Source organism: Mustela erminea, chromosome X, assembly GCF_009829155.1.
Source record: "Mustela erminea isolate mMusErm1 chromosome X, mMusErm1.Pri, whole genome shotgun sequence".
Lineage (NCBI taxonomy): Eukaryota > Metazoa > Chordata > Mammalia > Carnivora > Mustelidae > Mustela > Mustela erminea.
The window spans coordinates 83,678,122-83,705,840 of record NC_045635.1 but is presented as its reverse complement, the minus strand read 5'-3'; the positions used below and the strand labels follow the sequence as shown (position 1 = coordinate 83,705,840).

The following is a 27,719-nucleotide window of genomic DNA, read 5'->3' as shown; positions in this document are numbered from 1 at the left end:
CTTAAATGTGATAGATCTAAAAGCTTATCATATTCATAGCAAGTTCTAAGCTCAGGATTTATGCCCCTTGGTTTTGATAGTTACGTCTCTTATGTCCATGTCTTCCTTTCTGTGCCTGCTGCCCTTCCTCTGGTTCAAGCCTCAATGACCTCTTGCCTGCAACTGATTCCTAACTCTTATCCATATTTTGAGCTGCTTCTTTTCCCTTTTTAATTTTTTATTTTTTATAAACATATATTTTTATCCCCAGGGGTACAGGTCTGAATCACCAGGTTTACACACTTCACAGCACTCACCAAAGCACATACCCTCCCCAATGTCCATAACCCCACCCCCCTTCTCCCAACCCCCCTCCCCCCAGCAACCCTCAGTTTGTTTTGTGAGATTAAGAGTCACTTATGGTTTGTCTCCCTCCCAATCCCATCTTGTTTCATTGATTCTTCTCCTACCCACTTAACCCCCCATGTTGCATCACCACTTCCTCATATCAGGGAGATCATATGATAGTTGTCTTTCTCTGCTTGACTTATTTCGCTAAGCATGATATGCTCTAGTTCCATCCATGTTGTCACAAATGGCAAGATTTCATTTCTTTTGATGGATGCATAGTATTCCATTGTGTATATATACCACATCTTCTTGATCCATTCATCTGTTGATGGACATCTAGGTTCTTTCCATAGTTTGGCTATTGTGGACATTGCTGCTATAAACATTCGGGTGTACGTGCCCCTTCGGATCACTACGTTTGTATCTTTAGGGTAAATACCCAATAGTGCAATTGCTGGGTCGTAGGGTAGTTCTATTTTCAACATTTTGAGGAACCTCCAAGCTGTTTTCCAGAGTGGTTGCACCAGCTTGCATTCCCACCAACAGTGTAGGAGGGTTCCCCTTTTTCCACATCCTCGCCAGCATCTGTCATTTCCTGATTTGTTAATTTTAGCCATTCTGACTGGTGTGAGGTGATAACTCATTGTGGTTTTGATTTGCATTGCCCTGATAATTAATGATGTTAATTATAGTTATTCTTATCTTGGACAAGCAATTTTTAAAGAAAGCCTCTTTAGTGCATATAGAGATACTGAAAATTAAGCTTAGATGAAGATATCTGACATAACTTTTAAAATAAAAATCTTTACATGTGCCTGGGTGGCTTAGTCAGTTAAGTGGTTGGCTCTTGATTTTGGCACAGGTCATGATCTCAGGGTCCTGGGATTGAGCCCCTATATTGGGCTCTGCACTCAGTGGGGAGTCTGCTTGAGGATTCTTTCTCTCCCCCTCTCCCTATGCCCCTCCCCCTGCTCATACACTCACTCCCTCTAAAATAAATAAATCTTAAAATAAAATTAATATATTTAAAAGTTTTTAAATAGAAAGTTTTACATGTGTTTTGCAAAAATTAAAACAAGATAACTATAAAGAATAAAATATTTAAGTTTCTCCCTTTGTTCCTTTTCTAGCCCCATTTCCCAGAGTTAACCACTTTTAAATTTAATTTATATCTTTGCATATTTTTTCTATGTGGTGTATAATTAATTTTTGTTACTGTTGGGAACTAGATGTGTTATATTTTTTCTTCTACAATGGAAAATTTCCTTTGGTAATAAGTTATATTTGTAGTTAAGTTGTATTTATAATATAAGTTATATTTATAGTTATAGTTATATAAATATAGTTATATTTATAGTTTGCCAACAAACTATAATATTTACTAGTTAAAGATTTTAAAGAGAAATTCAAAATCTTACCAGTATGCTTGGTTTATCAATTTAATGTATCTTTGACATTTCTCTATGAATATGTGGTATCAACTTATTCATTTAAATAGCCAAATGGTGAGCAAAATGTTTATGTTTTGTGATTTATACCTTATAGATAATGAACTTTGGCAGAATACATTGCAGCTATTAAGAAACTTAGAACTGTAGACCTCAAGCATAAATGCAGAAAGTTTCAGTATGTGTTATTACTACAGTGAGAAACACTATAGCATAATTTCTAGATGTTCTTACATGACCCTTACTTTGAGGGGCTTATGTGAGACATGTTTTGCCAGATGGGTATGCAGTCTTTTTACAACAATGGAGTATGTCTGCCCACCATGACCAAAGTTTCTCTGTGGTTCCCACCACAAAGAAGATAACATTGGAGCCATAGCTGTCACATAGCCATAGTGACAGTCTTAATGCTTTATTAGGATTATCTCTTGTAAAACAAAAGTCCAAGGCTGGGTTTTTTAATCCTGCCTTTCATTATGGGTACTCTAGATCATCCCATGAAGCTCATGTAGTTACTAATAACCCCATAACTTTTCCTTTGGAATGATATTGACTAGACTTATCATACCAACTAACTTCCTGTATCAGAGATTAGAAATTTACTTAATATTGAATTGTATCCTCAATAAGCAAAGAGCTATTACTATAGTCTCATAGGCACTCAGATTTGAGTGACACAAGAAATAAGATAGTTGAATGAAAATGATACTTCCAAATATTCATTAATATGATATACAGTCTCACTTCCCTTTATTTTATTCATAGATATGATTTGGAATGAACAGGAAAAGACTGAACTTTATACAGATAACTTTTGTAATGTATGTGGAGTGGTGTTACAGTTTGAATCACAAAGGATTTCACATTATGAGGTAGGTTAAAAATAATGGGAATAGAGTCTAAAGGATATTTTTATTTTATTTTTTATGGTTTAATGTATACATGTATTTATATATTTGTTTATCCTCTACACTCATTTAAAGGAGGTTTTTAAATGTAGTCAATAAACTTCCTATTTTGTTGTTTTTGATTCTTATGAAAATCCTGCAAAGTAGGTGATATTATTTCCCTTTGATGGATGAGGAGACTGGCTCAGAGAGTCAGTAACTTACTAGCTTAAGTTTGGGGATTTGGGGTTTAAAATCATTATTTTTTATTCCAAAGCTTCTTTACTTTTCTTCACACCATTCTGCCTCCCTTTGTAGTCATCAAGCCACTATATCCTTCATGTCCTTGTAGTAAATATAAGGGAGGCATTATAAAGCTTGAGTAGAAGGGATATTATAGAACTCGAGTCTTCCTTTATAGTAAATAAGGGCTATAAAAACAAAATGAACCAGTCTTGCACTTGACTTAGCCAACATTTTTTTTAAGCAGAACCATAGGATTCTAAAGCTAGGAGAGGGAATATTTAAGGTTCTTACTCCTTTGATTTATTGATTTAAAAACAGACTCAGAGGGGTCATGATTCTTTGTAGCATCATTGGCGTGACCAAGCTTAAAAATGATTTCTTTTGATTTCAAGTCCGGTGTTCTTTTCTTTCATTTGGTGTTGCCCTTCCCTACCCCATTTCTATATCATAGGATGAGCTATTGGATTTCTTTCATTTCTAGTGTCTGGGTTACCAAAGGTACTAGATAAATTTACTTTAAAAAATACAAAGCCAGCTTTACTTTTTAAAACGCACTTTGTCTTGTCCATTGCAAATGTTACTGGCAGCTATATTTCAGCTCTTATGTTGACTGGGATTCAATTACTATAAATTACAGATAGGGAAATTTTGTTGGCTATGGATTGAGAGGACCTACATTCAGGCTTTAACCCCATCATTGTTGTGTAACCCTGGACAAGTCACTTTGCTTCTCTGAGCATGTTTCTTGAACCTGCAAAATTGGGGTGGTAAAATCTCACTCACTAGGCTCATGAGAATTAAATGAATCAAATTATTGGACAGTGTCGAGTACATCCTCAGCCCCCAGAGTTCAAAGATTTGGAGTTAGTAAAGAGATACACAAAATCAAGGGGACTCTGTGATAACTGTGATTCAAACCATTTGAATTTAAATTTGAGAAAATAGCTTTTTGTGAGCTTATGAAGTAATAGTATAGAAAATACACAAAAATATGAGAAAGTAGCATCCAGTTATAATTCTGTCACTTGTAGGTAACTATTATTTAACTTCTCTTTTGCTGATATGATTCCACTATGCTTTCTACACACACATGGGTACATACACTTTAACAAAATATAATTTTTTATATGATTTTTACTTCTTTTTTCATGTAAGAGCATGTTCTGGACACCTGTCCTATTGCTACATCTTTTTATTTTTTTTGTAGTGTTTTAAGGACAATAAAGCATTATGTAATGTTATAGCATTTTTATTAATAAATATTTATTAAGAACTACCAATACCTCAGAACTTGGATGGTTATAAGGATTAAATTGTAAATAATACAGTGTTCTTATCTTCAGAGAACTCTGCAAATAATGCAGGCAATAAAAATATATTGCAAAATAAAATTTATGATATTAAAAAGCAAACAAAAATAAGTTTACACATTGTATAATTACAAAATATTTGCTAGTAGCCTATAGTTAAAAATTTGGCACTTTATAAATTGAAATTGATATTTAAATGAAATTGATATTTAAAGTATTGCCAATTCTAGTACTTTGAAAGGTTATACATTTTTCAGAAAGGCTGGGTTTTTAAAAACATTTTATAGAATTCTGAACCTTTGAAAAGCTATTCTGCTCTGGGAAAATTTGGAGAGAGCAAAGCTAGACTTCCTGAGAGCCAAGTTTATTATATTATGAAATAAGTACTTTTAAACTGAATTGTTTAAATTCCAGAGTGCACTTTTGAAAAGAAATATGGTTTTTTTTTCTGTTTAACTACAGTGAAAGACTGTACACTGCCAAAGCAGGCAAAATGGTAGACTACTTAAGTTGACATACACAAAAGCAGTAAAAATGACAGAATCTACATTCCCCACTGGAATTTCTCATTTGAATTTTAAAAAGCTAGAATGAGAATATTTTAAAATACAGTTTCTCTTGGCCCTAGGAGTTAGGTATTGATTTATTTTCCTGAGATTTATAGCCCTCATACTTGAAAAGAAAAGCAATATGGTTTTAATAAGAAGAGAAAATGAGCTGTACATGTTTCTTAAAATTCCATTTGTTAAGGATTTTATTATAGATTTTATAGGTTACCATTTTTTTTCTTTTTTTCAAATTTTTGTATAATTCTTATTAGTTAGTTAACATACAGTGCAATACTACTTTTTGGTGAACAACACGTACGTACAACAGCTGGTGCTCATCATAAGTGCATTCCTCAGTCCCCATTACCAATTTAACCCACCCACCTACCTCTCCTTTTGTTTTCTGTAGTTGCATTTATTTCTTGGTTCACCTCTCTCTCTCTCTCTCTTTTCTCACTTTATTCGTTTGTTTTGTTTCTTAAATTTCACATGTGAGTAAAATTGTATGGTATTTGTCTTTCTCTGATTGACTTATTTCATTAGCATTATACTCTAACTCTACCATGTCATTGCAGATGGTAAGATTTCATTCTTTCCTATGGCTGAGTAACATTACATTGTGTGTATGTGTGTGTGTGTGTGTATACACACACTACATCTTTATCCATTCATCAGTTGATGGACATTTGGGCTCATTCCATAATTTGGCTATTGTTGATAATGTAACATATTTTTAAATTTAAATTTCAGTGCCATCTGTTAGTTTGGTGCTTATGATTATTAAATTATCAAATTGAAATTATACATAACCTTCCATATATTTGAAAGTATTTCTGTACACATACTCTACTTGAAAAGATGATTTTTTTCCTCTTTAGTATACAGCTTGGTTAATACTATCAGACTATCTCAGTGTATAGTATTTATTGCACATGTAAAATAGAATAGTACTGTTGAACTTTTGAATGTTTCTTATTTAAATTCCAGTTAGTTAACATAGAGTACAATATTAGTTTCAGGTGTACAAAATAGTTATTCAGCACTTCCATACAACACCTGGTGCTCATCACAAGTGCACTTCTTAATCCCCATCACCTATTTAACAATTTCCCCACTAACCTCCCCTATGGTAAACATCAGTTTTTTCTCTATAGTTGAGAATCTGTTTCTTGGTTTGCTTCTATCTCTCTTTTTTTCCTTAGTTAGTTTCTTTTATTTCTTAAATTCCACAGATGAGTAAAATCATATGGTATTTGTCTTTCTCTGACTTAACTTCCTTAGCATTATACTCTCCCTCTCCTACTCCATACATGTCATTGCAACTGGCAAGATTTCACTCTTTTTTTTTAAAGATTTTGTTTATTTGTCGGAGAGAGAAAGAGAGAGAGGGAAGGAGGGAGAGGACAAGCATAGGCAGGGGGAGTAACAGGCAGAGCAGGCAGAAGGAGAAGCAGGCTCCCCGCTGAGCAAGAAGCCTTATTCAGGACTGGATTCCAGGACCCTGGGATCATGACCTGAGTTGAAAGCAGACCTTTAACCAACTGATCCACCCAGGCATCCCAGATTTCATTCTTTTTGATGGCTAAGCAATATTCCATTGTATATATATACCATTTCTTTATCCATTCATCAGTCAATGGACACTTGGGCTGTTTCCATAATTTGGCTATTGTAAAAAATGCTGCTATAAACATAAGTGTTCATGCATCCCTTTGAATCAGTATTTTTGTATTCTTTGGGTAAATACCTACTAGTACAATTGCTGGATCATAAGGTAGTTTTACTTTTAACTTTCTGAAAAATCTCCATACTGTTTTCCAGAGTGGCTATACCAGTTTGTATTCCCACCAACAGTGCAAGAGTGTTCCCCTTTCTCCACACTCTTGCCAATACCTATTGTTTTGTGTCTTGTTGATTTTAGCCATTCTGACAGATAAAAGGTTACCGCATTGTAGTTTTGATTTGTATTTCCCTGATGATGAGTGATGTTGAACATCTTTTCATGTGTCTATTGGCCATCTGGATGTCATCTTTGGAACAATGTCTATTCATGTCCTCTGCCCATTTTTTAACTAAATTTTTCATTTTTTGAGTGTTGGATTTGGTAAGTTCTTTATATATTTTGGATATCTTCTTTGCAGATATCTTCTCCTATTCCATAGGTTACCTTTTTGTTGTGTTGATTGTTTCCTTCACTATGCAGAAGCTTCTTATATTGATGAAGTCCCAATAGTGTATTTTTTTTAATTTTATTTTTTAATTTATTTTCAGCGTAACAGTATTCCTTGTTTCTGCACCATACCCAGTGCTCTATGCAATCCGTGCCCTCTCCAATACCCACTACCTGGTTCCCCCAACCTCCCATCCCCTGCCCCTTCAAAACCCTCAGATTGTTTTTCAGAGTCCATAGTCTCTCATGGTTCACCAATAGTGTATTTTTGCTTTTATTTCTCTTGTCTCAGGAGACATATCTAGAAAGAAGTTGCTACGGCCGATGTCAAAGAGAAGGTTACTGCCTGTGTTCTCCTCTGGAATTTTTATGGTTTCAGTTCTCACATTTAGGTCTTTAATCCATTTTGAACATATTTTTGTGGATGGTGTAAGAAAGTAGTCCAGTTTCATTCTTTTCCATGTTGCTGTCCAGTGTTCCCAAATGACTCCGACAAAAAACGCTAGAGCTGATAAACAAATTCAGTAAAGTCTCAGGACACATAATCAACATATAGAAATCTGTTACATTTCTATACACCAATAACGAAGCAGCAGAGAGAAGTTAAGGAATCAATCCCATTTACAGTTGCACCAAAACCAGTAAGATAGCTAGGATGAACCTAACCAAAGCAGGGAAAGACCTATAGTCTGAAAACTATAAAAGACTGATGAAAGAAACTAAAGAGGACACAAAGAAATGGAAACGAACCCACAGCACTAGGGGCAATTAATCTTTGACAAAGAAGTTTTGAGTTTTAAGGATGTTGCGCTTATTAAAATTTCTTTTTATATTTATATTTAGATGTTTAAACAACCATTTTTTGCACTTATATCATATAGATATGTCCCTTCATTTTCTTCAAATACCTCTAAAAGTTCTGTTTCTCATGTTAAATTTTTTACTCATCTAGTATTAAATTTTGCATATGGAGGAGGGTGTTTATGACAATTTTTCATACAGATAGCCTGATGTCCCAAGACTGTTTATTTCACAGTCCATTCTTTCTGCATTGGTTTGTGTGGTACTTCTGTCATATACTAAATTTCATATATATATTCTTGAGACTATTATTCTGTAGCATTGTATTGCTTTGTTTGCCTTTCTGTACAGTAGTTTCACCTCATTACTATAGCTTTAAAATAAAGATATGTGGTGGCGAAATTTTACATGAAAAAAATCATCATAAAGTTAAAAGACAAACAGCATATTGAGTGGTATTTATAACAAGAGATAGGACTATATATATAAAATTTTATCTCTTAAAAAGGAGATCTGAAAGAAAGAAAGCAAAATGTTAACATCTGTTAAAACAGAGTGGTGGGTATGGGCTTCAGCTGTATTATTTCCTGACTTTTCTGCAAGATGGATGTATTTCATAATTTAAAATTCTATAGATAGTGATTATATCACAGCATGTGCTCAGGAATACTAGTTTCCCTTCTACCTACACCAACATTTTTGTTATTCTTATTTATTTTGTTACACATTTTTAGAGATTTTTCTAATATGCTTAACTTAGAAGGTTTAAAATTTTCACAAAAAAGAATTTTGAGAGGTAAGCAGCACAGAGCTGGTATGACAGTTCCATGACAACAGTTCCATGATATCATCAGGAACCTAGGCATTTTCTGTCTTTCTATTCTGCTGAACTAGCTTTTGTCCTCAAGATCCCCTAAAGTCCCAGATGACTGCTGGAACCGTGATTTTAATTCCAGAAACAGAAGGGAAGAAGGTTGGAAGGGCTCATCCCTCAGCATGTTAAAGAGATTTCTCAGAACTTCCACCCAGTGGTTCAGATTATATCTTATTGGCCAGAATCTAGTCACATGGTTACATTTTGTGGAAAGGGAGGCTGAAACATGCAGTCTTTTAGCTGGGTATACCGCCCAAGACATGTAACTAAGAAGAAATTTGATATTGGGAAGCCACCAGGAGTCTCTGTCAACAACATAAAAGTTATTGATCTCTGAATTATAGCATTTTCATTATGAGATTCAGAGATTTGAAAAAAGCATGTGAAGCTCCTTCATAAACATGGTACAACACCACATATATTACAACTTACAAGTGCTATCCTCAAATCCAAAGAGGTGTAAACGCAGGGTGCTTCTGTTATTGCATAAATGAAGTCATATTGTATCTTTTTTCAGAGTGAAAAACATGCTCAAAATGTTAGGTTTTATTTTCAAATGCATGGGGAACAAAGTGAAGTGCCTGGTAAGAAAATGAAGATGGATGTTAGGAATTTTCAGGTAAGTAGCCTATATTGATGTCGTAATTCTAAACTTTGAGTTATCAAATCATTTTAACAAGATTGTGCTTATTTCAGGTCCATAGAAGTGAAGTAGTGGACAGAAATAAATTTTGTGATCTCTGCAACATGATATTTAGCTCCCCAATTGTTGCTCAGTCTCACTATGTAGGAAAAGTCCATGCTAAAAAATTGAAGCAATTAATGGAGGAGCATGATCAGGCATCTCCATCAGGATTTCAGCCAGAGATGGGTAAGATTACATTCACCTCTTTAGCTTCAGTACAGGGTCTCCTGATCATTTTTTTTCCAACTTCGCTAACCATTTTTTTACTGGAGAGACTTTTACTCTGGAGTAATAACTTGATTCCTCTTCTTCTGCCCAGTTAATCTCTTTCTGTGTCTTTGTCATTTAATATGGAGATTATAATTGCTAGCTGAATTTTAAGAAATGTTATGACCTTTCCCTTTTCATTTATTAAATACAAATGAAAGCAGGTGATTTGTTATGCTGCTATGAAGAAACAACAAAAAGCAGCCTGGGCTCTCCATTTTCTAATCAGATGATAAAATCTCACTTAGCTCCTTCTTCTTTTCCTTGCCATCAATCTCATTTTTTCTTCTTTAGTTCTTCCTAGAACATTACTCACATATGTGTTCACACCAGTATTTTCACTATAATACAGTTATGATGTAGTGTTTTCTGACTATAACTATAAGCAAAAAAAAAATAATGTTACAGAATCTCCTTCTACCCTGATAGTTCACTTCATTCCTCTTATAAATATAAAGTGCCATCAACATCATCAATCAGTAATGGGTACTTATTTTAAGCTAGATCACAAGGACACACAGAACTATAAAACATTGCCTCTTTCCTCCTTCCAGTGATGTTGAGTCATCAGCACATGAGATATCTAACCTAAAGATCTCGCTTCTGGCCTAAGGTGGCAGAGTACACCCTAGAAAACTGAACTTGTATTTTGAAAAATTTGTGTGCTAGAATAAAAAATGAGATAATTAATCCTCTGTAAAAAATAATATACTACATTCTCACTAGTTTCAACACTTTAGGAATAAGGCATGCGTAGTATGGAAAATTTACCAACATAAATTTCCAACTCATATGTGAGGCCTCACCCTACCTTAAAACATACTGTTTTATAAACATCTAATGAATCATTGAACACTACCTCAGAAACTAATGATGTACTATGCAGTGGCTAACTGAACATAATAAAAAAATAAATAAAAGAATACTGTGAATAATAATATAAAAAATTAAACCAGAATTATTTTTAAACTTATTCTAGTCTAATTTTTGTGTATTTGTTTGTCTCCCTGTCTTCTAAAGAGGGTTGGAATCAATATTCCCTACAATAGAAAGCATCTTGTAAAGTCTTGTTTTCAGTCCCCCAAACTCATCAATTTAAGCTCATGTGGGATACTAAATGTAAGAACTCTGAAATAACTATAATTGTAGAAACATATAATTTTACAGACTTAAACAACTGCATAAATTTTATTTTGATACAAATACCACAAATCTGGACTGGATAGACTTACTGGGGTACTCAAGAAAGACACCAGCTTAGAAGTTGGTACCATCTGTTTTACCCTCACTAATTTTAAGAACCATCCTTTCATTGATTATTCCAATAAAGATAATTAGCCAATGCCTGATGTTGAATATTCCTTCTTGTACTTATGTTGAAGAAACCTGAAGACAGAGTTGTATTCAAATTTCTATTCCCACAGAAAAGTAAATTCTTTTTAACCTGAGTGCCTTTATCCAACAGCCCTGTGTGGAAAAAAGCCCAGAGATAGCAATTTTCAAAGAATTCTGAATTCCCCTAATACTTTGTAATGAATGTAGCTCTAATAACTGAATATATGTTGATTACTTCTCATTACAACTATTTCAGCAGGTGTGCCTCTTACTACTTCTGCAGAATCAACTTTTCTGAAGCCCCTTGCTGTCAAGCCTCCTCCAGGTGGGATTAAAGACAAGACTATGCCTTCCTCTTCCAGCAGTGCTTTGGATTTGAATAATCCAAACAAGTATTGCAAGCTCTGTCCTGCTTCCTTTAATAGTCCATTAATGGCCCAACAGCATTATGTTGGGAAAAAACACAAAAGAAATGAAGCTAGAAAGAAGTTTGTAGACAACATAAGAGAGAAACCTCTTCCAGCAAAATCAGATGCAAATGGTAAACAGTAAAAATATCCCAAAACTCTTTTCATAGGAAGTTTATATTTTATAAAACATACTGACTTATGTATATATCAGTTTGCTGTAGGTTGATAGTACTGATGGTATTATACAATTTTAGATGAGTAAGGACTTCAGAGTCCATCTAGTTCTGTCTGTTGGTTTTCTAGAAAATGAGACTCAGAAAAGTTTAGATGACATTTATTAATTATAGAATCAAATATAGGTATCCCCATGGTTCCACGTTATATCATAGGTACATAAGGAAGTATTTTTAATTAGTGTTGTGTGCTTACATTATTCAGTCACTAAGTATGGCTTAAGTGTCTCTAGGGTGCTAGGCTAGTCTTTGTTGGGAATACAAATGAGGATATACCATTTTCACTGAAGGAGCAAGTGTATAAAGTTGTTGGGTTTATAACACTTCATTGCAAGAGGCTACAGACATGAATTTTTGTGTACATATTTTTGGTAACTAGAGGAGTGAAACACCATGGTTCAGAAAACCTTCATTGAGGAAGTATATGATTTAGAGTGGTAGAAGTGGGAAGGAGAATTAACAGAAGAGCTAGAAAGAGTGGCAAGAATTCAGGCACAATAAAGATTCTGATCCTGACTGGAATAATCCACTTGCTCTTCTAACCATATTTTTTTTTCATTTTTCCCCCCACAGGCACCTTCTCACTACTAGTGTATTTTATTCCTTTTTCATATTCTCCCTTCCATCCACTTCTTTTCCTCCACTTGCTGTTATTTTTCAATTCTTTTCTTACTAGAACTTTCTGCTTCATGTGAAAATGTTCATTTCTCCCACCTTGAAGCCCTATTCTTTGTCATATGTAATTCCTTATGTTCTGGTTCTTCTGTGTCTCTGCTTCTTTTCTGTTTTCTTCGGGGGATTTTTTTTAATGCATTACCTAAATGTAGGTGTTCCTGTGGCTCCATTCTTGACCTTATTCTACAAACATGATCTAAGCTGTTCCCCTGATTTCATCTCTTATCTGTATGCTTATGACCTTTCTGTCAAGCTTTGGATTCATATCTCCAACGGGCAGCTACTGCTTTACCTGGATACCTCATATCCATTTCAATTCCACTCAGTCACTCAGAATAGAAACCTGTAGTTAACTGTGAATTCCCCAACACTAACTTCTTTACTTTTTATATCTAATGAAACACCAAGCCGTGACTGTTTTACCTGTTCCCTTATCTCCAGCCCTACTCTTCCCATACTAGCTCAGGCCCTCAACACCTTTCCTAGAGCTTTGCTACTCAAAGTGTGGTTTGTGGCCAGCATCATCAGCATCACTTGGGAGCTTGTTAGAAAAAAGAATTTCAGGCCTCATTGCAGACCTACTAAATCAGAAACTGCATTTTGACAAGATCACTAGGTGATTTGTTCTCGCAATAAATTTTGAGAAGCATTGTTCTAGAATATTGCCACAGCCTCCTAACCACTCTCCCTACCATCAGTTTTGTCTCTCCAAATCTACCCTCAATTTAACCATGAGAGTGTTTCACCTAAAGTACACATCTTTCCATGTCACTCCCTACTTTAAAATCCTCGCTTGATTCTCCTTTTTCTGGGGATAAAAATCTAAGCTTCACAGCTCTTTATCATCTTTCCCTGCATACGTTCTCCAGGCTTATCCCCTGCTACTTCCTGCCATATCTGTATAGGTCAGAACCAACAAACTGCTTATGGTTTCCAGAAACCATTACCGTATTTCTTGTTTCTGTGCCCTTTTTCATGCTGCCATTTTACCTGAAACATCTCCATGTTCCTCTTCTTTATCTAATTCCTACTCATTCTTTAACATACTACTTCCTGGGAAGCCTTTTCTGTTCCTTCAAGACTTATCTTCTGTGCTTCCTTAACCTGCATGTATAATTTTCTCTCCATGTGTCTTTACCTCCTACTAGAATGTGTAAGGTCTTTGAGGAAAGGGATTTCACCTAACTCTAATGTATTTCCAGTGCTAGCGATAGAAACTGGCACAGAGTAGGCCTCCCTCAATAGCAATTAGTTTAATATAGAATCAGTGAACTACTAATCTTGATATATTGAATGCTAACCCTGCGTTTATACTATTTAAGTTTCCCAATTAATGTGATTCAACGTATCCCAAAAAGTTATATAGAGATCCATGTTTTTATCTAGTAATTTGAAGAATGTTGATTTAGGCAAAAGTAGAAATAAAAGTGGTAGAGTTTCAGAACACTGAAAAGAAATAAAATAAAAAAAAGTGGTAGAGCTTCTAAAAGTAGTAGATGTTTGGAGAAATGACAAGCTTTAACTTGTTAGGGTATTTTTCCTATTGCTAGGGTGAGGATATCTGAAATAAGTACCTTCTAGTTTAAAGACCAGCATTAGGTAAAATTGGAACTGAGTCAGCTATGAGAAGTGTATATAGCCTGGTCAAAACTAAAGGGAGAGTCATGTTAGCATTCTGAAGTTTCAAGATTATTAGAATAAAGGAAGGATATTGGTAAAATTTTCATCTGGCCAGGGAGGAAGGCTGACCATTAGCATAATAGAGCTCAAAGAACAAATTTCCAGCCCTGCTTTTGACTGTTCCATTTTAAGAACAGTAAACATTTGAGGATTAAAAAAATAGCTAGAGAATTTAAATTAGCTAATGAGAATTTCAAAGAACAGAAGAGCAGAAGCCCATATTATAAGCAAGCAAGTGGTAAGACAGAAACAGTTTGATATATGACACTTTGACTTTTTCATTCATCAGCCCATCTTCTCCCTTCTTTCTGTCTCTGCCTTTTTTTCCATCTGTTTTGTTTATATATGTTCCTACTATACCTAATCTCTGTCTGTCTTCATCATTCTCACTGCTTTCTTCATGTCCCTCATCCAGCCCAGATCTTATTAGCACAGGAATGGCTACCATAACGATATGGAACTAAAGTATGTATGTATTTTTTATTTATTGTATTTGTTTTGTTTATCTTACTAATTTCTAGCTTCATTATTGCACTTAGATATCTCACCTTCACCTGTAACTCAACATACCTAAAATCGAATTAATAATCTTCTCTAAAACCAACTTAAATTTCCCAAGATTCCTGTCTTTGCCTGTTGCACCATTTCTTAGTTACCTGCATTTGAATCTTTGAGGGCATCTTCAACTACTTTATTTTCCTCTGTCTTGCCCATCAACAAGTCTTATCAAGTCTTATTAGAACTATTTTTCCTTTCCATTACATTTCCACTATCATCATTTCACACTTCAATCCTGTAACAACCTCCTGGAGGGCCTTACATATACCTCATTGTTACTCTCTTGTTCTTCAGTAGCAAGATTTCAACCCTGGATCAGTTCCACAGTCCCCATTTTCTACTTTTACATTCAGGATACTGAGTGATGCTGTTGAAAATTTTGTAAAGCTAGAGACTGGGTACCTTGATAGAGTCTTGGAATCCCGTCTCTGTGGACTTATCGTCCTGTTTCCTTTACTTTTCCCTTCACTTTCCTCTCAGCAATGATTTTAAAACCCACACCATTGTCCAGGACTCTCTTCCACTCTTCTACGCTTCCCCCTCTCACACCTTTCAGATAAACTCATCTCCCACATTCAATCAGTCACCAAGTTTTGCCAGTTTTTTCTTTTTTAGTTTTTCCAGTTTTAATGGTATATTTCACCAATCTCCCTGCTCCTGCCTATCCCTACTGTGTTCTACCTCATGCCCTCCTTATCTCTTGCCTTGTCTAGTTATTTACATACATGTGGTCTCCTTACTTTGAGGCTTGTTCCTCTCAAATTTATCCTCCATATTGCAGGAGAGACTTCTCTAAAACACACAGCTGACCATGTCACTTACTGCTTGAAGCATTTCAAGGTTTCCAAATTCACAGGATAAAAAGTCTAGGCTCCTTAGCATAACACTTACATCTCTCTGACCTGACACCCTTTTGCCTTTCCCATATTGTCCTGTTATATTTTATTCTACAACAATTCCAAATTTTAAGAAGTTCTTAAAACACTTCTATGTTTCTATCATGCTAGTCCATCTCCATACAATACTATTCTCAACTCTTTTCAACAAGATAACTATTGTTCATCCTTCCAAGTTAACTAAGGCATCATCTCTTCCAGTAGCCTTCTTCAGACCCCCATACTGTGCTAAGTGCCTCTGCTTCTTTGAGCTCCCATACCCCCTAAGCATACCTCTTACCTTTTACCAAATGAGATTGAAATCCTTTATTTATATGTTTCTCACTTGCATTTGTGAGCAACCTGCCCATTTTATTCATCTTGTACCCGTAGAATCTAGCGTGATGTTTGGTGCCACATAGGTGCTTAGTGTTTTTTGAACAGATTATTTGAAGTCAACACATCATGCTCATTTCTGTCTCTCCCATATCTGATACTGTTTTCATCCCCTGGAATGCCCTTATCTGCCTTCCTTATAATTCAAAACCTTCTTATCCTCCCAGATCCATCATAACTTCCCTCACTTGTCTGGCTGCTGATATTCTCCCCCTCCTCTGATTCCTCATAGATTTCACTGTTCATTGAGAGTTGTGCTAATTATAGCCCATTAAATGAGTTAGCCTCCTTAGACAAAAGATTATATTTTACCCTGCAATATCCATCTTAGCACTTTATATGGTAATAAGTACAGTTTTTTTCATTATTTGCTAATTGTTTATTGAAAGGCAGTGTCATATAGAAGGATAAACATAGATTGAAAGATATGTTTGAAGTCACTTACCCAGTTGTACCTCAGATTCCTCAGGTGTAAAGTGAAAATAAGGCTACTTCACAGGATTTTCAAAGGATGAAATGAAACAGCACAGTACCCATCACAGAATAGGTGCTTAACAAATGTTACCTTTTTTTGAAATGTTTGTTCTCCTGTTGTAATTTAAAAACAGGTAAATTAGACTTTTTCTACTTTTCTTCATAAAGTAAATTCACATTAAGCTGTATTTTTCTTTATATGAGGCTCTCAATTGGTTATTTTCCATTTAAGCTATTAGACCAATGGTTCTCACCTTGACTACATGTTAGAATTATGCAAGGAACTTTTAGAAATCTCAGTGCTCAGGCCATCCCACAAATCAATTAAATTAGAATCCCTAGGACCTATACATTAGTGTTTTGTTTTCTGATTTTTAACTCCCTAACTGATTAGGATATAAAGCTAAGATTGAGAACCACAACAGTAGACTATAAAGATAGGTACTTCCCCAATCTGTGCTTTGAAAACAAAGGTCTCAGTCTGGGGAGTTATAAGATAGATCTGTGATTAGGAGAAAAATGGGCACCACAGGTGTTTGGTTATGGGAAATTCTGAAAGGTACGAGATTTGAAGAAGCTTGAGTTTCTGAATGAAGTCAGAAATAAGGAATCCTAGCAGAGCTGAGGGCAGCAGAGCTGGATAGGGACAAGGAGCAGACCAAGACAGAAGAATAGAAAGTATAAGAAATAGAATAGATTAAAGAGATTTAGAGTATACTTACCTTGGTGAGCATTAAGTAATGTATAAAATTGTTGAATCATTGTATTGTTTACCTGGAACTAATGTAACACTATATATTAATTATATTTCAATTAAAAAAGGAAAATATAAACATAATGGAGGCAGGTTACAGAAGGATTAAACCAGGAATTTTGATCTTGGAGCCAATAAATAGGCTTCATATCTTCAGAGAAAGTGTTTACACCATTTTTATATATTATTTTCTGAGATGTCTATATCTAGAAAAACATAAAGAATATCAGTGTATGAAAAAGACAAGAGCTAAGGTTATAGTAATCAGACCACAGAGTTCCAGAACTGCCTCTGGACCTTTCATATGTGACCTACAGCTTCTCTAAACCCATATATTACCTATATTATAATCTTCTGATATAATTTGTAAAAAAAAAAAAGAGGAACTGAGGAGAATATTATGTATACTGTATACTTTATAAGCACTAAACAAATATGTAAAACCCCTAAAATCTAACCTGAGTTTATAATCATAATGAAGATTGGCTCAATATTAGGGCAGTGGTGCTCAATGGCTGTATAAAAAAATCATCTAAGAACGCTTTCAAAAAGTAAGAAAGCCTGGTTCCACTCCTAGAGATTCTGATTTAAACGGTCTGATGTGGAGCTGTAACATGAATATTTTTAGGTTTCCACATGGTTCTAATATGTAGCTAGCATTGAGAACCACTAACCTAGAGGAAATCAGGATTCCTGCTTATCTTGCATAATTTCAGTGCTCTCAAAATGTATGGTGTTGGCCAAGCAAATCTGAATGTTAATTTTTGCACTTGTTAAATAAGGATATTAATAATTTTTTGAAAAGTTTGTTGTGAGCATGCATAGTCCTGGCTTTAGACCTTGGCTTTGCAGGAAGTCCAGCATCTTCACGGTAGATAAACCTCAAATCAGGAACTGACTGGACCACAAACAAACTTGGCAAACATTGATAAATAATCAAAGAACAAGAAAGGCATTCCCTTAGTGTATTTCCCACACATTCTCTAAGAATAATTACCTGAGCTATTGTTAAAATACAAATTCCCTCTCATAGAGACAGTGTATCATGTTCTCCAGGGGAGGGAACTGGGGGTCTATATTTAAGTAATGCTCCAAGTAATTCTTAGCAGAGAAGTCTGGGAAACACTGTCATTTAAGTTAATACACTGTCATTCTGGTATTGATTTATGGTAGGAGGAGATAAATATTTTTTCAGTCCTCAAGGTTTTTAAAACTTGGATCTATCACCTAGGTATCCCTTTTTTAGGATCAAATAATATGGGAAACCAAATTAAATCTGTAAGTGTCTTGGTGAGCATGAAATCAGAGCACTGGCAGAGAGGATAGTTATGAGGAGTCATTCATTCAGTCTTTGGCATAACCTGCTGAGTTCTCCTGGGCCCACTAGAGTATCTGTCAATTGTAAGCAGACTCCTCGTGTTCTTCCATATTATTGTATTTCTTTCCCCTTGACAATATTCTCTTGTTTCTATGAATGATCTTTGCTTGGACAAAGCCAGTATACTTGATAATAATTAGTTTAGCATCCTTTGGATGATTAAATTGCTCTTTGATTTAAAAGATGACCTCTCTTGACCCTAAAATTACTGCAGCCACCAATTTGTTGCCTCTTCTTTAGGGTGGGATTATTTCATATTTAGCTTATGAAATTTATTAACTTGCTACTTCTGACCAGAAAGGAAGTGGAAGAATAATGAAGTTAAGAAAATAAAGATTAATTTATCCCCTGCTTTCAATTCTACCTAAGAAGCAGAATAGAAAGGTAGCTCGTATAGCTATAGTTCTTGACTCTTTTGAAGTGGTAACTAGTAGTTTTGTTTTAGAATCTTGCTTTCAGCTTTTATCCTGAGAGTGGGGCTCACTGAACCTCTCTCCTTTCTAAAATCTGTCTGTGGAAATTACTTTCGATAAACTAATGCACTACAGTGATTTCAGGTAAGAGAGTAAAAATTTGCTTTTGTTTAATCTTTTGGGACCTTTCAGGTTTTTCTTGGGCAGAAAAAGAATTAGGAGCAAGCAGAAAGGTTGGTTAAGGGATTAAGAGATTGGGCGTACTAAATTTGAAGTGCCTGCTGCACTTTGATGTAGAAACAATAGGCAGGCAGATAGCAGTTTCTAAAGAAAGAGTCCAAGCCTAGAGAAGCAATGTGATGTAGTGTAAAGAATTCTGGGCTCTAAATTAAGAAGTATGAGCACCGAGAGGTTATCTCTATTACTAACTGGCTCTTTGAGTTTGACCAAGTCATTTGACCTCTCTGGACCTTACCTTCAAATTGGGAAAGTTCAGTAGATAATCTCAGTAAATTCCTGTCCAGTTCTGTGATTCTAAGTGTGTCCACATTGATCTGCTTAACTTGGACTCTCTATTTTTTCAGCATTTAGTATGAGAACCTACGTTTGTCATATTTGTAATATCACCTTTACATCTTTAGAAATGTTCCGGTCCCATATGCAAGGAAGCGAACACCAAATTAAGTAAGTATTTTTTTTTTTTTTACCAAAATGCTCCTGTGACAACAAAGGGCAGAGCTTCTGTCAAGTACCCTTGCATGTATTTTACAAACTTTCTAGGCATTCATTTCCCTATGAGGGGATACTGCTATAGGTGATGGCATTTGTAGGTGATAGTATTTGATACTGCTAAAAGTGATGGTATTTAAATCCCCTAGGGACTTTCCTAGCCAAGATAGTATACTGGCAGAGCTGGGTAATTGGCACCCCTGCTAACCAGACAGCATTGTCCTTTCTGGAGAAATGCTAAAGGACCATTCTCATTGAGCCATACAAACTCAAATAAGTCTTGGAAGGTTGCTTAGTTTCAGGAGATACAGTGATCTGGTCATCATCCTTCTAGCAAGGTACAGTGGTTAAGAACAAAGGTCTTGCTGTTGGACAGATCTGGATTGGAATATCAGATCTGTGTTTCTTTTTTTTTTTTTAATTTTTTATTTTTTATAAACATATGTTTTTATCCCCAGATCTGTGTTTCTAACAAGTATATGACTTTTGACAACTCCAATATGAAGTGGCTGTAATGAAATGTTAAAAATTTTAAAAAATTTAAAAAAAGAAATGTTAAAAATATTTGTAAGGTGCCTGGCCTGACATATAATAGGAGCTCAATAAGTATTTATTCCATTCTATTTGATTGTTTTAAGGAGAGGATTAAGTGGACAATTAGGGATTGGATAAGTCAAGTAGCAGGACAGAGGGGCACTTAACTATTGTATTTTTTGTTTGTTGCTTTAAAAATCAAACCATAGTGTTTCTGTTACATTATTTTATTCTGGTAGAAAATATTTCTACTTTGAGTCTGAATACTTAGGAGCTAAATTGTCTGATTAATCTTCATTTAGACGCTTTTTTTTAAATCTCAGAGTTCCAGAATAAATATCCACTATATTTGTAGATCTATACAAGAAGCTAATTAAAACTTATAAAACAATGTGACATTCAGATCAGACCATTTGGGGGCATTAAATATTATTGACCCTTTTCCACATATCCCAACATGCCTTACCTTTTAAGTACTAAGACAGTAGCAGCTATGTCTACATCTTTGTACCCATCTTCCCTTTTATCTCAGCCCTTTTTTTGTGTGTAAAAAATCATGAGGTACATGGGAAGTATCTGACTGTCCCTGCTTGCTGCTTCTTTTTGGTGTAAAAAGTGATGATTTATAGCTTTTATATTGCAGTAGGTTTTTAAAAATTTGCTTGGGCTTTTGTTGTTTTTGTTTTTCCAAACTAATCTTTTGGAAAGCAAAGAAAATATTCATAATAAAATAACCTAGTAACAAGAACTTTCTGCTGTCTTCTTTGCAGAGAATCCATTGTTACCAATCCAGTGAAGAATTCAAAGACACGAGACTCTTCCCAAGATGAATGTGCAGATTACATCCAAGTGCAGAAAGCCAGAGGACTGGAATCCAAGACTTGTTTCAGAAAGATGGAAAGGGGTTCTTTGGAAACCCGTGGGTACAGGGAAGTAGTTGATTCCAGATCCAGACATAGAATGTTTGAACAAAGACTCCCATGTGAGTCTTTCCGCACATACCCAGGATCATATAATATTTCACAAACAGGAGAAAACCAGTTACCTCATTGTTCACCAGCTCATTCAAAGAAGACCTATGACTCTTTCCAAGATGAACTAGAAGATTACATCAAAGTGCAGAAAGCCAGAGGACTAGATCCAAAGATTTGTTTCAGAAAAAAAAGAGAGAACTCTGTGGAAACCCGTAGGTACAGAGAAGTTGATTCTGGACCCAGACAAAGAATGTTTGAGCCAAGATTTTCACTTGAGACTTCTCAGACCTACCAACAGCCATATAATATTTCACCAGTAGAAAGCCAGTTACATCACCGGTTACCAGCTCATTCAAAGAGGACTTACGATTCTTTCCAAGATGAACTTGAAGATTACATCAAAGTGCAGAAAGCCAGAGGATTAGAGCCAAAGACTTGTTTTAGAAAGATTAGTGATAGCTCTAGAGAAACCCGTAAGTACAAAGAAATGGTTGATTCCAAACATAGAATGTTTGAGCAAAAACTCCCATTGGAGGCTTCCCAGACCTATACAGGATCATACAGTATTTCACAAGCAGTAGAAAACCAGTTACCTCATTGCTTGCCAACTAATGACAGCAAACAAAGACTAGACTCCATGACCTCTTGTCAGCCCATCAGAGACTATTTCTCAGAAAAACCAGTACCCCTTAGCCTTAGTCAGCAAGAAAATAACTCTGGCCCATACAGTGTAGAATCTGAAGTTTACAAGCACCTCTCTTCAGAAAACAGTACCAGTGACCATCAAGCAGGTCATAAACGGAGACATCAGAAGAGAAGAAGGCACCTGGAGGAAGGCGAAGAAAGGCCAGAGAAAGAGCAGTCCAAGCATAAAAGGAAAAAGAGTTGTGGGGATACTGATCTAGACAAGGACAAGAGCATCCGACAAAGGAAAAGAGAGGGAGATAAAGTCAGTGTCAGTTCAGGAAAGCTTAAACATCGGAAAAAAAAAAAAAGCCATGGTGTACCTACTGAGAAAGAAGAACGTAAGCACAAGAAAGAGAAAAAGAAATCTGTTGAAGAAAAGACAGAAGAGGAAATGCTTTGGGATGAATCTATTCTTGGATTTTGAGCTTTCAGTTTTGTTTACCCAAAGATTAATAGAAGAAATATCTAAGAATATGGATTTAGACAAACAGGAACATCTAGTAAAGAGAAGGAGCAGTGGATACAGTCAGTATCAGTTTAGGAAAGCTTAGTTTTTGTGTGTGTAAATTGGAATTGAATTGAAAGAAGAAACAAGCTTAAACCTACCCTCTGAGAAAGAACATAAGAAAAACATAAAAACACAACAAGAACAAGAGAAAAGGAAACCTGTTGAAGAAAAGACCAGAGTCAGTGTTTTGGGAAGAGTCTGTTTTAGGAATTTGAACATTTCATTTTATTTGCCTAAGGATGAATTGAAGGAATCAGTTTAGAAAATGGATTTAGACAAAAAACAAAAACATCCAATGAAGAAGAGAAGAGGTGAATATGGTCATTGTCAATTCAGGAAAGCTTAGTTTGGGGGCAGGGTGTAAAAACTGGAAATGAATTGAAGGAAGAAACAAGCATAAACCTAGCCTCTGAGAAAGAACAACATACCAACACAAGAACAGAAAAGAAAAGGATACCTGTTGAAGAAAGATGGTGCTTTGGGATGAGTCTGCTCTTGGATTTTGAACTGTTTTTAGTTTTTACCCTTAAGGTTAAGTTGAAGAAATAAGTTGAAGAGCTTGATTTCATGAAATTGTTATTTGAATTTTCCTAAGTGAACAGTTAACTTTAACCTCTAACAAAAGCCAAGTGAAGTAAAAGTATTCAATTTGCCTTGTCCTCAAGGTACTTTTCCTCATTTTCTTAAAAGAAAAATTACGTTTCTTACATATAATGTAATTTTGTTTAATGAGGTTGTCCCTACTTCTGTTCATCAAATTGCTGTGGTGGTGAATTATTTACCCATGGGAGATAATCTATTTTAAATGAGAGAACTACCAGGCATTAAAGAATCCATTCCTTGTTTAGGTTTGTGTTAGTGTTGTTGATATTTTATTGTTGTTGTTGTGTGTCTATTTGTTTCTTGGTTTTCTTCAAGAAAAATGTATGAAGCGACTTAGACCGATTTTTTTTGTTAAATATAATTTGCAGTGTATTTTTGTATTTTCTAAATCTGAAAGTGAAAATGGAAGTCTATAGTAAGTTTAGATGATATATAGTTTTAAAAAGCTCTCAAAAAGTACTGATACAAAATCAGTCTATATTCTGCAAATGTTTATATTATAATAAAGTGTTTTAATTTCTACATATTGTTTTGTGTAACCAATCATTTGCCAGCCAAAGATGATTTTATTTGGGGAATGAGAGGAGAAACAGTTATGCAATTTGTACCTCTTATGAGATCACAATGTGAGATTGTAATAATTTCATTTATTTCACATCTTGCTTAGTAGAAGCAGACTTGAGTTCAGTTTTAAGTTAAAAAATTCAACCAACTAAATAGCTTGAAACTGAAAAAGGAATAATTTCCCAAGTGGGAGAGGGCTGTGAGAGTACATTACCTTTAAATGTTTCATCTTGATTTTTTTTTACACTGGTGCTCCCTTCTTTTATGATTGGCACCTCCTGTAAATATTGAACATCACCATGGTACAGTAGAAAGAGGAATACTGGGAGTCAAAATCCCAGGATTCTGGTCTCAGTTGTACCATCAAGTTGCCATGTGACTTTATGGGAATATTATCAGAATCCAACATGGAGTCATCAGGAATAGGAAGAATAGGCTATAGTATTCCCTTGATGTGTTAATCTTATCAAAAAGGTAAATAAATTTAGATGGTAATGTATCTGCATGTAGCCAACACATTTAATAGTCCTTTTTCCTTGAGATTTTGTTGAAATGGTAGATGTGAGCCAAAGCATAATATGATTGATTGGGTTTATACCAGGTTGGTATAGTCTGAAAGGGAGTTAGATAGCTCTCAAATTAACTTTTCTTCCACAAGACTTTGGTTGGTATAAGATTATTTGGTGCTACACTACTACTTCTCTTTTTTATTTATTTATTTTTTTTATTTCCAGCATAACAGTATTCATTATTTTTGCACCACACCCAGTGCTCCATGCAATCCGTGTCCTCTCTAATACCCACCACCTGGTTCTCTTTTTAACACATCTGGTATAGTGGTAAAAGGAGAGGGGAAAGAACCACAGCAGAGCAAATAGACTGTGAATTAGCAAATAGACTGTGAATTAGCTACACGAATGGCAAGATCTTTTTCTGAATTTGGCAAAAAATGCAGCTCTTTTCCACAGAAAACGCAAGACAAGATTATTGAATTGTAAGCATTTTTAGAATTGGTGAATTATTTTGCAGAAGTCCCATTTTTTATGGAAGGGTGGAGGGTAGAAATTCAAAACTATACATCATCAGAATATTCACTAAGACACCAAATTGCTCTGATCTTTTCCAAATAACTTAAATAGATCAATGATTTATTAAAATTAGCAGCACACAATTTCATCAACGTTGTGTAAATCATACAAAATTTTAACATGAAAATCATTTAAATTATGTGGGGTGGCAAGTTTGGAGAGGGAAAAGTGTGTGCTGTTGACTACATTCTTGGGAAAGTTACCAGGGACTTGCTCTAGAAATCGGTTTTGAAAATGTCTAGGACAAAAACCGTTTTGACAAAAATAAAGTTTAGGGGCACCTGGGTGGCTCAGTCGTTGGACCTCTGCCTTTGGCTCAGGTCATGATCCCAGTGTTCTGGGATTGGGCTCCCTGCTCAGTGGAGAGCCTGCTTCTCCCTCTCCCTCTGCCTGCTGCTTCCCCTACTTGTGTGCTCACTCATGCTCCCTCTCTGTCAAATAAAATAAAATCTTAAAAAAAACCCTTTATGTTAACTCTATCATAAAATTAGTTTTCTATTAACCAAAAAGTATTTTCTGGTTGAAGCTGGGGACAAAGACCTGGAGCCTGACTTTGGCAAATTTGTTCTGCTCTTAACTTCTCCTCTCAGCACTGGGAGGTGATAATAAAAATCAAGATATTTAAATATATATGCAGGTCCCAAAATCATCTCTACTTCTGGAGTTGAGGCTGAATCTAGCAAGATGAAATTTAGTAGTGTTACTATTAATGCTTTTGGCTGTAGAAGACAATACAAAAATATATTTCAGGGGGCATAGTTTTAAGATATTACATGTGAAAATGTTGAGATTTTTATTACATGCTTAGTCTGAAAGACTAATGCACTCATCTAGACATAAGATCACTTATGATGTAAGACAAATAGTGTTCACACAAGTAAATTAATAACACCTAGCTTCATAGGTATATACTCAATAGAAGATGGGGGGCAAATTTGGGCTGAATTTGGAAAATAGTTTTCAAAAATTGCAGCTTTAGGGGAAAAATGGAATTGACCGTCTTGTCATATGCAAGTCTTAAATTATAAGAGCTGTCAGCATTGAGCCAGGAAGGAACCTGGGGGAAAAAATGAAAAGCATAGGTTCTATTCCACAAAGAGCACTCTAACAGGGTAAATCGACCAATAAATAGGAAATTGCAGTATAAATTTGATAAAGTCTACAATATGAGCGCTGAAGGATGCTGTGGTTAGGTAACAAGCTTAATGGACTGGGAAGTGGGCATTCAGGAAAGACTTCCCAAAGGAAGTGATACCTAAGCAAAACTTTTCCTCTCGGTTCAAAGTCATTTCTTTGCTACATCCACTTGGCTATCTAATAGGTACTTCAAACAATATAGGTAGCTACACCGAGTGCCTCCTTCTGCCATTACCAACCATTCACCTCTCGGTTTCCCCCATTTCTGTAAAACTGTCCAATTGTTCAAGCCAAAAACTATTTTTGAGAACCTCTTCACTTTTACATTAGTCTGTAAACAATTCTCCTTGATCATATCACCAAAATATCTCTCTTGATGTTCAATTCTCTTCATTGTCACTGCCACCACTCCAAACTGAGATATAATCTCTTGATCAAACTAGAAAAGTAGGTTTGAGAACAACTGAAACATTCAAAGAAGCCATCAGAGGTTCTGAATTACAGATGAGTGGGGAAAAGCTACATAGAATCAGTGAGAGATCAAGGAGTGTTGTGGTGAACTAGGCCCATAAGGATTTCTGAACTATTCATCATAGTATTTCCTACAGAACAAACCCACACACACAAAGAAAACTGTTAGTTTCAGAAATCAAATGGAACAAGACAGAAACGCCGTGGGTAAGGAGAAAGGAAAATTCAAATAGTAGTGGATAGGGAAAGAATCCAGAGAAAGAAGATCCCAGGAAGTATTATGAACAGCAAAATAAACTTCTGAAGGTAAGAGTAGCAACTTAGAAAGCCAGATCTAGTAGAAAATGAACACACCAGAAAAATGTAGACACAAATTAAATGAAAACTAACCTAACCCAGTGTTTTAAAATAAGCTGAAATAAAGAAAACGTTCATGAGCTTTGATACAGAACATAAATTCAGAAATAGAACCCAGAAATAGATAACAGAAAGATGTAAAACAAAGCCTGACAGAACTAAGTAAATAAATGTAAAACCAATTGGAAATTAAACTGCCAAGAATACAAGAGAGAAGAGACACTATGTTAAAGATAGGGAAATAAAGAATAGAAAAAGGAAAATAAAGGCAAGTTTTTGAAAATTATATAGATTGTTAGAACAAATAAAGGACTGCCAATAGGAGAAAAATTTGTTGCAATGGAACTGTTTGTGCTGCCCCAAATCACCCCTGCCCCCTGTCCCACCATCTCAGGACAAGACACTCATTTCCCCCAACTTTTAGGGAATTGCCTTTGTCTGAAGGGAACAGTGCCTTTTAAGATCATGCCCTCTCCTGGGGACTACCTGCATCCTTTCGTGAGATAATGTAGATGTATACAAAGGCCAAGATCTCCTGTTTCAAATTTGGGCACCTCTAAAAGACCATCTTAGTTCCAGAACTCCCCATGGGATCAGACAAAACCTTTGTTGTAATTATACCACAGTTCAATTTCTCTGCTAATCCTGCTTCCCTTTCTACCTCATAGCGTTGTTCTTTTGAACATGCCCCTATAAACTATCTACAAAATCTTTGTTTCATCATTATTTCCCCCCAAAACCTTACCTAAGACAGGTGGTATCAGGAAACAGACTCCAAAAATGGGATTTGCGGAGCAGGAAGTGAGGATCCTGTCAATCATGGCAGTTGGTAAAATACTGGTAGAAAGTAGTCCACAGTGTGCTACAGCAGTACAATTGTTAAAATTTTCACCAGGTATACTAGTGAAAAGGAAGGTATGTGCAAATATACAAGCAGTTGAGAGGATTGGGGCAAACAGCAATTATCTAGAATCCAATGGCTCTTGCTGAGTGACATTCACATATTGGAGAGAGAAAATGAAAGGCTTAGAGAATTAATTACCAATTTAAAGCAAAATATTAAAGTCCGAAGACATCTTTGATAGCATATAAAGGGATTTCCAGCTCTATCTTGAAGTCTCATCTCCCATGGGTCTTCTATCTTGAAAAGATGGACCAATTCTAAGATGGTCAGAAAATAAACAGATTGCCCAGTTAAATTTGAATTTCAGAAAAAGAGCTATTTTTGAGTATAAATATGTCCAATGCAGTATTTGGGACACAAATACACTAAAACAAAATTTCCCCACTAATCTGAACTTCAAATATAAAGGAATTTTT

The 27,719-nt window shown here is 35.3% G+C and overlaps 1 protein-coding gene across 11 annotated transcripts in view; it reads left to right on the top strand.

The window, feature by feature from the left end:
- Positions 1 to 23,304, top strand: part of ZMAT1 (zinc finger matrin-type 1) — a 35,356-nt gene extending 12,052 nt beyond the window's left edge. For 2 of the 11 annotated variants that reach the window (XM_032330694.1, XM_032330700.1), the window contains exons 2-7: positions 2,544 to 2,650; positions 9,132 to 9,233; positions 9,311 to 9,485; positions 11,158 to 11,442; positions 19,332 to 19,431; positions 20,781 to 23,304. In XM_032330694.1, coding sequence (XP_032186585.1) covers positions 2,544 to 2,650; positions 9,132 to 9,233; positions 9,311 to 9,485; positions 11,158 to 11,442; positions 19,332 to 19,431; positions 20,781 to 22,095 — 2,084 coding nt within the window. In that variant the 3' untranslated portion in view covers positions 22,096 to 23,304. The other 9 variants (XM_032330695.1, XM_032330696.1, XM_032330699.1 and 6 more) reach the window with 9 other exon arrangements.
- Positions 23,305 to 27,719: the final 4,415 nt, after the last annotated feature.